The sequence below is a fragment of the Theropithecus gelada genome, chromosome 19 (assembly GCF_003255815.1).
Source record: "Theropithecus gelada isolate Dixy chromosome 19, Tgel_1.0, whole genome shotgun sequence".
Lineage (NCBI taxonomy): Eukaryota > Metazoa > Chordata > Mammalia > Primates > Cercopithecidae > Theropithecus > Theropithecus gelada.
This window is the reverse complement of record NC_037687.1, coordinates 5417525-5428015: the sequence shown is the minus strand read 5'-3', so window position 1 is coordinate 5428015 and position 10491 is coordinate 5417525. Positions and strand designations below refer to the sequence as shown.

Sequence of the window (10491 nt, the reverse complement as noted above, 5' to 3'; positions counted from 1 at the left end):
GTATTTTTTGAGAGATGGAGTTTCACTATGTTGCCCAGGCTGGTCTCGAACTCCTAGACCCAAGCGATTTGCTCACCTCAGCCTCCCAAAGGGCTGGGAGGGCAAGCGTGAGCCACGGGGCCCGGCCCTGAGTCTCAGTTCTCATGTTTCCTCCCTAACCTCCCTGACCACCCCTCAGGCTCTCTCCATCTCATAACCTGCTTGTGTTTTAGCCCCAGGATTTATCTCCTGCTGACATCTTCCTGCTCATTTATTTAATTATATACTTTGTATCTATCCACCACCTTGGAATAGCAGTCCCGGGAGAGCAGGGATTTTTCTCTTTTGGTCATTGCTGTGACTGTGTGCCTGGAACAGCATCTGGCACAGAGTGGGCGCTCCCCGGAGGTTTCCTGGGCTTGTGTTGGAATCTTGCACGTGACTCTCACATTCATGCTGTTTCAGGGGACATCGCAAAGGTGACCTTGACCCTTTTCCTCCCATGGCCTCACCTAGTAGCTATTTCTCACTGGAGCATGGCCAAGCAGCCCCCTCACTGCCCAGAAAAACCCCTTGCCTCCTTGCTTTTTTTTTTTTTTTTTGAGGCAGGGTCTTGCTCTGTCGCCCAAGCTGAAGTGCAGTGGTGTGATCATAGCTCACCTCCCAGGCTCCAGCAATCCTCCCACCTCAGCCTCTCAAGTAGCTGGAACTACAAGCATGCATCATCACACTTGGCTAATGAAATTTTTTTTTTCTTTTTTGAGACAGAGTCTCACTGTCACTAGGCTGGAGTGCAGTGACGCGATCTCGGCTCACCGCAACCTCCGCCTCCTGGGTTCAAGCAATTCTCCTGCCTCAGCCTCCCGAATAGCCTGCAGCTGGAACTACAGGCGCACACCACCACGCCCACCTCATTTTTGTATTTTTAGTAGAGACACGGTTTCACCATGTTGGCCAGGATGGTCTTGATCTCCTGACCGCATGATCCTCCCTCCTTGGCCTCTTAAAGTGCTGGGATTACAGGCGTCAGCCACTACGCCCAGCCTAAAAAATTTTTTCTGTAGAGGTGGGGTCTTGCTATGTTGTCCAGCCTGGTCTCAAACCTGTAACCTTGAGCAAACCTCCCACCTCAGCCTCCCATCCCATCACACCTGGGATTCCATGAGACATCAGAGGAAACGGAGTAAAAGGGGTTGGAGAACTCTGTGGCACCTTTGCAACTTTTCTGGAAATCTAAACTGGTTCCAAAATAAAACGTTTATTTTAAAAGAAAAAGTGTGAATGAAGAATAAGGCCATCCAGGACCAGCAGCCCGTGTGCCCGGGACTGGAACCAAAGCACGGACGCCCCGTCTCAAAGCCACTCCGGCACCACGGTCACAGCTGCCCCGAAAAGGGCCCCCAGCCCTCACCTCCCCTCGCTCGCCCGCAGAAACAGGCACTGGCCTTAGGCTTGATGGGGGATGGGTGAGAATCCGCTTTCAAACCCACTTTATTCTTTTCAGACCAGAAACATTCCTCATCACCCCCCCTCCCTACCCTAGATCTTTACTGACCAGGGGCCTCAGGAGGGGCTGGGGAGACAGTGGTATCCTCTGCCTCCAGGGACGTGGTGCTGCAGTGGCAGTGGGGGCTGGCGCGGCCCAGCAGCTCCAGCCTCCGGGAGCGTAGCCGGGCTTGAATGGCCCAGATGGGGGGCCGGTGGCCCGGTAGGGAGGGGTCCTCGTCGCTGAAGCTGTCGGTGGTGGAGTCAAAGCTATCTTCCGTGCCGGCCACCGACTGTTTGCACACGGGGCAGGAGCGCCGGGGGGCTTGGGAGAACCAGGGGTCAATGCACTTGCAGTGGTAGGTGTGGGAGCAGGGCAGGATCTTGAGTTGGTCGCCCTCCTCGTACTCATCCAGGCAGATGGCACACAGGTCGTTGCGTCGCGTGAAGGTGCGGACCTGCGCCTTCTGGCAGGTAGACGTCTTCACCGGCCGTCTGTGGCTGCAGCAGGCCTGGGCCCAGAGCCACAGGCGGTTCAGGACAAAGAGGGTGGATACGACCAGGGCCAGGGTGCGGCCCAGCGCCCAGGACACGGTCAGCACGGGGTGACAGTCCAGGTCGCGGCACGGCGGGTCGTCCGGCAGGAGCAGCACGTGGGCCGACTTGTCGCAGCCCAGGATGACCCGCAGGTCCTGCGAGGCGGCCTCGCCCACGAACACCGAGGGGATGGCGATCTGGCCCCTCAGGTCCTCGGAGACGTGGGTCATGCTCACGAGGTCGTCGGAGTGGACGTTGTGCACGATGGCCGCCTCGAAGCCGGCGCGCTGGGCGTTCAGTACCTTGAGGTCGAAGGTGCAGTCGTAGCGGCGAATCAGTGCGATAGCGCCCAGAGAGCGGTTGCCCAGTCGCGGGGCCTCGACAGGATGGCACGCGTTGGCTGGCTTGACCTCCATCAGGTAGCCCCGTATGCCCTCGGGGGCCAGCGGGACGCCGAACAGCGCTGGCAGATCCGCAAAATCCACCGAACTCGAGTTGTCTTCCAGCATGGCCCGGACCACCGCCTGCGCGGGCACCTGGAGCACCGACAAGACCAGCAAGGCTTTGACCGCTACCAGGGCTTGGCCTGGCCGTGGCCACCCCATGGTCACCCGCTTCGCCGGCTGTATGCTGCTAGGTCCCACTGGAGACGGCAGGCAGGGGGCCTTTGGGCATCTCTGGGGCCTCCCAGGGGGCCTGTGGCCAGGATGCGAGGGCAGTTGAGTTGGAATGACCGCGTGGCTCAGAGGCAGTGACGTGGCCACCGCGACCCTGGTGGCTCTAGGCATTAAGGGCTCCGGACGGCAGCACAGCATGCATCGTGTCTTTGAAGGCCGGTCTCAGGAGGTGCTGGCGCAGGTGGCCTTTCTGGCAGATGACACGGAGACCAGGAGTCCCCAGGGTTCTAGATGCCCCCAGCTTCTGTGACATCGCCCTGGTACATTCTGTCCCAGGAGCTGCCAGCTGCCTGGGCCTGTAAGCAATGGATCATTCCTAGGTCTGTGATTTGCCGGTGCCCGGGCAATCTTTGAGAAAACTTCTTGAAGGCTCAGGGCATCTTTGGACCCAAAGAGGCCCAGGGATGCCACAAAAGGGCTGCTGGCCCCTAGCGGTGCAGATTCAGCCCTCACCGTGCTAAGACTCTACCAGCATCAGCTTCTGGAGGTTCCTAGCAACACACTGTAGAAGGTGCAATGTTACCCTTGTCTAAGACTCCAAGAGGGACCCAGACTTGTTCAAGCCACGCCCCCCTACAATGAGGTCAGTGCTTAAAACCCAAATTCCTGACCCCCTCTCACCATCCCTCACTCTGCTGCGGCCACACGGGTCTCCTTGCTGTTCCTCCAATACACCAGGCAGGATCCTGCCCCAGGGCCTTTGCATGGGCTGGGCCTCCTGCCTAGAAAGCCCTTTCTCTCCGTAGCTGGCTCTTTTGTGCTGACTCAGATCTGAGTTCATATATCCTCAGAGCCCAGCTGGACTTGATTTGGAGGGAGGGTGAAGTGCCGGGATCAGGGTGGGGCTGGTGGGGGTCAGGGGTCCCAAGTCCTCACCGCCAGGTTGGCCTCCAGGCTTGCACCAGCTTCATTCTCTTCCCTATAGCATTGCTTCTCCAGCGGGGTCTCCAACTGTGCCCCCGGCCTGAGCTTCAGTCCTGGGCATTGGCCTCACCTTCTCCCCAGTCCCCATCCCCCAAATTTCATACCCTCAATCTGTCTGCAGCCCACTCAAGTCGGATTTCTGTCTCTGCCATTCATAAGCTGTATGACGGTCGGGCACGGTGGCTCAAGCCTGTAATCCCAGCACTTTGGGAGGCCGAGACGGGCGGATCACGAGGTCAGGAGATCGAGACCACCTGGCTAACATGGTGAAACCCCGTCTCTACTAAAAAATACAAAAAAAAAAAAAAGCTAGCCGGGCATGGTGGCGGGCGTCTATATATAGTCCCAGCTACTCGAGAGGCTGAGGCAGGAGAATGGTGTAAACCCAGGAGGCGGAGCTTGCAGTGAGCTGAGATCCGGCCGCTGCACTCCAGCCTGGGTGACGGAGCAAGACTCCGTCTCAAATAAAAAGAAAAGGCTGTATGACATCAGCTAAATTCCTTAGCCTCTCTGGGCCTCAGCTTCCAGACCTGTAACATGGGCATAATAGTCTTTCCCATGCTCTAAACTCTCCCATGGCGCCCCATTGCCCTCCAGGTAAAGGCCACACTCTTCTCTGTGGCCTGCATGCACCCCTGCGGTTGGGCCCCTGCCAATCTCTGAAGCCTGAATGATTTGCAATGCCCCAGAGGCATCTTGCTTTGCTCCCCTCTAGAATTTTGCAAATGCCGTTCCCTTTCCCTCTGCCTGGAACAGAATTCTTGCTCCTCAACTTCACTTTGTCAGGCTGACTACTTAGTCTTTAGGTTTTCTGTGTTGGCCTAATACCTCCCAGAGCAGCCCTCAGCCAGTGACAGATGGGAAGTGGTAGATAAATGCCCCCACTCCCTCCTCCCTCTTATGGGACAAATCGAAGTATGTTCTACTGTGTCTCCTAGAGGTCCCCAGTCGAATGAGCCCCAGAAGTCAATGAACCCAGTACTGTCTTGTCAATGAGCCCGCTACTGTCTGCCTCCCTTCCCCACCCACTTCTCTCCCAGAGCTTCCTGAGCTCACCTCCCACACAAATCTCTTATGCCATGCAGTGGGTGGAATTGTGGCCCCAAGAAGAGATGTGGAACCCCTAACCCCTGGTTCTGACCAACCCCTGTCAATGGACCTTATTTGGAAATAACATCTATGCAGATCTTTTCCTTCTAAGAAAAGGAGAAAAGGCCGGGCACGGTGGCTCATGTCCGTAATCCTAGCACTGTGGGAGCCCGAGGCAAGCAGATCAGTTGAGGCCATGAGCACATGCTGCCATCCCCAGCTAATTTTTGAATCTTTTTTTTCTTTTTTGAGATGGAGTCTCGCTGTGTTGCCCAGGCTGGAGTGTAGGGGCGCAATCTCGGCTCACTGCAAGCTCCGCCTCCCAGGTTCACGCTATTCTCCTGCCTCGGCCTCCCGAGTAGCTGGGACTACAGGCGCCCACCGCCACGCCTGCCTAATTTTTTTTGTATTTTTAGTAGAGACGCGGTTTCACCATGTTAGCCAGGATGGTCTCAAATCTCTTGACCTCGTGATCCGCCCACCTCGGCCTCACAAAGTGCTGGGATTACAGGTTTGAGCCACCGCGTCCAGCCTTAATTTTTGTATCTTCATAGAGACGGGGTTTTGCTATGTTGTCCAAGCTTGTTTCAAACTCCTGACCTCAAGTGATCTGCCCGTCTCAGCCTCCCAAAGTGCTGGGGTTACATTCATGAGCCACTGTGCCCGGCCCCTGGTGGCACTCCTGCCCCTGCTCTGTCTACTGCCACAAACAGAGGCCGCACTATCCAGAGGCCACTGCCTTGGCCACTGTGGACGGCCCTTGCAGGCCAGTGCCACCAAGCAGAAGCAGATTTTTCAGTCCAGCAGGCATGAGAGGAGGCGAGGGTGGAAAAACAGAAGCAGAGAGGGACAAATGTAGTGGTCAGGCTCGGGTTGGCTGTGGTATGCAAGACCGAACTGCGGCGGTGTAAGCATACAGGGCTGATTTGCTCCTGAATGTGAAATGTGAGTAGTCGGTCCTGGGATGGCATGAAGATGTTGTGGTGTCTGCAGCCCAGACACCTTCCATCCACCGTATCCTCAGTAAGTGGCCTCCTCCTTGTGGGACAAGGCAGCTGCTTGAGCTCCAGCCATCACATCTACCTCCCAGGCGATGAGGAGGTAAGAGTGAAGAAGAGCTGACCCTGCCCCTTTAAGGACACTTCTTGGAAATCCCAGGCACCACTTCTGCTCACACTGCATTGGCCAGAATTAGTCACATGGCCATGTCTGGCAGAAAGCTTGCTGGGAAACGTAGTCTTTATTCTGAATGACCAATTCTTCAGCTGAAAACCAGGGCTTCTATTACTATGGAGGATGAGAGAACAGATGTTGGAAGTGTCCAGCACCACCTGTCACTCAGACACACTTGAGTAACCTGGCCTTCAATGACTGCCCAATACATATTTTTTGAATGAATGAATCCCCACACCTCCAGCTTAGGCCTCCTTCAGTGGTGAGTGAGCTCACTGTCCCTGGGGATGGAAATCAGCTTTTCCCAGGCCCTTCTGTGTACCAGACTCCAGGCCATGTGGCTTCACTCCACCATTCAACCACTCTGAGCCTCAGTTGCCCCTTCTGTAAAAAGGAGGTAGCATCAGCACCTGCACCACGGGGTTCGCTGAGCATGAACAGTGATAAGCATAGTGCCTGCCACCTACAAAGTGCTCTATCTGCATTTGTTGATGGCTTAAGTGACCTGTCCACAGCCCAGTTATAATATTAGGTGATCACAGCTACTTGGGAGGCTGAAGCAGGAGCATCGCCTGAGCTACAGTAAGCTACAGGCTACTGTGAGCTCTGATCATGCCGTTACACTCCAGCAGTGGGCCACAGAGCAAGACCCCATCTCTAAAAGTAGATATTGAGTGATCAAACTGTGATGGGGAAAACTCAGGCACTGTGCCAACCCAAAGGGAGGCACCTGGCTTATTCTAGAGAATCTAGAAGGCTTCCTGGAGGTGGTGTCTTCTAGAATGAGATCAGAATGAGCAGTAGATAATGCTATGAACAGGAAATGTGATCCTGGCAGCTAGAACAGCACAGCAAACGCCCTGCCTGAGTAGCCTGGTTTGGCATCCAGTAGATGCTTAATAAGTGAACATAGAACTTCCTGCCATCACTCAGGGCCTGCCCCCTCTGCAAAAGGGTCTCAGCTTCATCCCGGCTTCCTCAGTCCCCCAACAGCCAGGCCTGGGCCCTTCTCCAGCCGCCTCCACGAAAGCAGAGTGGTGCCAAGGACTGGCAGCTTAACGAGGCTGGCCCGTGCCAGCCCCGCCAGCCCCCATCTTGGCTGCTGTTCTTCCTGAGAAGCTGCCGAGGCCCCCTCCTGCCCAGCCAGGTGGTGCCCCGTCTGTGTTTGTCTAAGGGGGAGTGTGGCCAAATGGGGAAACTGAGCCCCAGAGGAGGGGGGCACTTGGGGATGGCAGGAGCCTTCAGAACTGCCACTGAGCAATGCAGCCTGCTGGGCGGATGACCACGCTTTGCAGGAAACTTCACTGACCCCCTGCAGCCAGGGCCAGGTTCCTGTGGACGCCCCATCTTCCAGAGGGGGGAAACTGAGTCTATGACACGGGACCAGACTCACTAGGACTACAAAGCCGCCAAGTGACTGAGCTGGGATTCGAACCCTGGCCCCATGAATGCAGTCACTGAGTATTTAGGGTTCCCCACTCAGCGCCTGCATCTGCGCTGGGAAATACAGGGGACTCCAAGAGTTCTTGGGCCCCTGCCCAGCCCTCAAGGAGTCCCAGGCTTTGGGCGAGAGATGGACCTGAACAGCCAGGGCTGAGGGAGCCCAGAGAGTGGGGTGCAGGGCAGGCTTCCTGGAGGAGAGGAGATTTCAAGTGAACCTGAAGGACAAGTAGGAACTTGGCAAGAAAAGTGGAAGTTGGGGGAAATAGCACACGGGAGGATTCCCGGTTCACAGTCCGTGCGAAGGGACAGGAGGTGCAGTTGATTCTGAGCATTTTGGAAAACTGCAAAATAAGTCCTTAGGGCTAAGATGAGGGAGGGCTGGGATGTTTGAGGACTTAATTACCAAGCGAACTTAATTACAAAGCAAAGGCATTTGCTCGTGTTGCCACTGATTTGTCTATTCTGCCATTCAGCTAGCATTCCCTGAGGTTGCACCCTGGCTGGGCAAGGCTAGGTAGGTTCCAGGGCATCTGCAAATGAGGATTAGGGCTTTTCACAGGAGGACTCAGGGAGCTAAGGGCTGGTGCCTGCTGGATTAAACCTCCCACACTCCTGCAAGAGACGCATGTTAATCCCACCTTCCAGATGAGGAACAGAGAGGTGATACGATTTACCTGAAGCCACACAGCACACCAGGGGCCAAGCCTGTGTTCAAACCCGGGTTCACAGAGCCCCGTGTGCTTTGCTCTTTCACTCGACTGCCTTTTTTTTTTTTTTTTAGAATGAGACAAGGTCTTGCTCTGTTACCCAGGCTGGAGTGCAGTGCAGTGGCGCAATCTCGGCTCACCACAACCTCCACCTCCTGGGTTCAAGCGATTCTCCTACCTCAGCCTCCTAAGTAGCTGGGATTACAGGCATGTACCACCATGCCTGGCTAATTTTTGTAGTGGGTTTTGTCATGTTGCCCAGGCTGGTCTTGAACTCCTGCCTCTTGATCCATATTTAATGAGCACCTACTATCCGCTAGTGCTGTGCTGGGGACACTGCTGTGACCAAAAGAGACCACCACTCTCAGGGAGTTTAGTATCTAATGAATTGCAGTGTTTTTTTTTTTTGTTGTTGTTTGTTTTAGTGCAACAGGGTGATGGAGAGGCAGGTTAGGGAGGGGGCTGGTGAATTTAGTTAGGAGTGATCAGGGAGGGCCTCCCTGAGGAGGTGACATATGAGCAGAGACCTAAAAGATGGGAACGATTCAGCCGGGTGCAGTGGCTCACGCCTATAATCCCAGTACTCTGGGAAGCCGAGGTGGGTGGATCACAAGGTCAGGAGTTCGAGACCTGTCTGGCCAATATGGTGAAACCCCATCTCTGCTAAATATACAAAAAATTAGCCGGACGTGGTGGCATGCACCTGTGGTCTCAGCCCTTCAAGGGGCTGAGGCAGGAAGAATCACTTGAACCCGAGAGGTGGGCGGAGGTTGCAGTGAGCTGAGATCATGCCACTACACTCCAGCCTGGCAACAGAGTGAAACTCCAAAAAAAAAAAAAAAAAAAGAGACGGGAAAGATTCAACCACAGAAAGACATGAAGGGAGATGTGGGGAACAGTATTCCAGGCAGAGGGAACAGCAAGTATGGAGGTTCAGTGGCAGGAAACGTCGAAGAGGGCAGTGTAGCCAGAGGAGACTACATCGGGGATCAGAGGAGAAGTGGTCATTAACATTTAGTCTGCAGGTCTACGAGTTTTGACAAATGCATGATCATGGAACCCCACCACAATCAAGATACACAACAGTCCCATCTCCCCAAAATGCTTCCTCATGTCCCTTTGTCCTCTGCTGGGAATGCTCCAGTGGACAAAACCTGTCTTGGTCAGGCATGGTGGCTCACGCCTGTAACCCCAGCACTTTGGGAGGCTGAGGCAGGAGAGTCGCTTTGAGTCCAGGAGTTTGAGACCAGCCTGGGCAACATGATGAGACCCCGTCTGTACTAAAAAAAAAAAGGAAAAAAAAAAGAAAAAAAAAAAAAAGTCAGGTGTGGTGGTGTGCACCTGTGGTCATAGCTACTTGAGAGGCTGAGGCAGGAGGATCACTTGAGCCCAGGAGGTTGAGGCTGCAGTGAGCCACGATTACACCATTGCACTCCAGCCTGGGCAGCAGAGGAAGACCCTGTCTCAACCAACAAAAAACAGGCCAGGCGCGGTGGCTCACTCCTGTAATCCCAGCACACTGGGCGGTCAAGGCAGGTGAATCACCTGAGGTCAGGAGTTCAAGACCAGCCTGGCCAATATGGTGAAACCCTGTCTCTACTAAAAATACAAAAATTAGCCGGGCGTGGTGGCATGCATCTGTAGTCCCAGCTACTCGGGAGGCTGAGACAGGAGAATTGCTTGAATCTAGGAGACGGAGGTTGCAGTGAGCTGAGATGACGCCACTGCTCTCAAGCCTGGGTGACAGAGCAAGATTCCATCTCCAAAAAAAAGGAAAAAGAAAAAGAAAAAAAAACCCAGCCAACCAACCCTCACTCCACCCCCGCTCACACACATACCCTAGTCTCTGCCCCTAGCCCTTTCCTGGAGTTAAAGACACACCCGGGGGGTTCCCTGAGCAATTTCCAGAACATCATTATACATGGGAGCATATAGTGGGCGGCCTTTTGTGTGTGGCGTTTTTCACTCTGCAGAATGCAGTTGAGAATCACCGACATTGTTGCGTGTCTCGGGTGCGGTTTCCTTGTGACTGCCGAATAGCGCTCCGCTGCGTGGAGGTGACCCGGTTTGTTTATGCAAACACACCTGCTGGATCGCTTCCAGTCTGGGGACATTAAGAATAGAGCTGTTAGAAACAGCCAGGTACAGGTTTTTGCACGGACTGGACGCATGTTTCCATGTCTCTTGGGCGAGTTCCCAGGAGCGGGATTGCTGGGGGGGTTTGGTGAACGTATGTCTAACTTCATAAGGAGTTAAGGGGTTGCACTGTTTTGCCTTCCCATGGGCAGCGTAGGAGAGCTTCGGATGCTCGCCATCCTCACCCGCTCTTGGTATTGTCAGCTGAAAGAATTTTAGCCGTTTTAGCAAGTGTGAAGTGATATCTCACTGTGGTTTGGATTTGCATTTCTCCAGTGACTAATGGCATTGAGCATCTTTGCACGTGCTTTTTTTTTTTTTTTTTTTTTTTTTTTTTTTTT

At 54.4% G+C, this 10491-nt stretch overlaps 1 protein-coding gene across 1 annotated transcript; it reads right to left on the bottom strand.

The window, feature by feature from the left end:
* Positions 1–1452: 1452 nt before the first annotated feature.
* On the bottom strand, positions 1453–2892 carry ZNRF4 (zinc and ring finger 4). The gene has a single exon (XM_025367222.1). The coding sequence runs from the start codon at positions 2814–2816 to the stop codon at positions 1527–1529; it is 1290 nt and encodes a 429-aa protein (XP_025223007.1). The 5' UTR covers positions 2817–2892; the 3' UTR covers positions 1453–1526.
* Positions 2893–10491: the final 7599 nt, after the last annotated feature.

Coding starts and splice junctions, on each gene's coding strand:
- ZNRF4 (XM_025367222.1), bottom strand. CDS start 2,816: ATGCTGTGCTGCCGTCCGGAGCCCTTAATGCCTAGAGCCACCAGGGTC.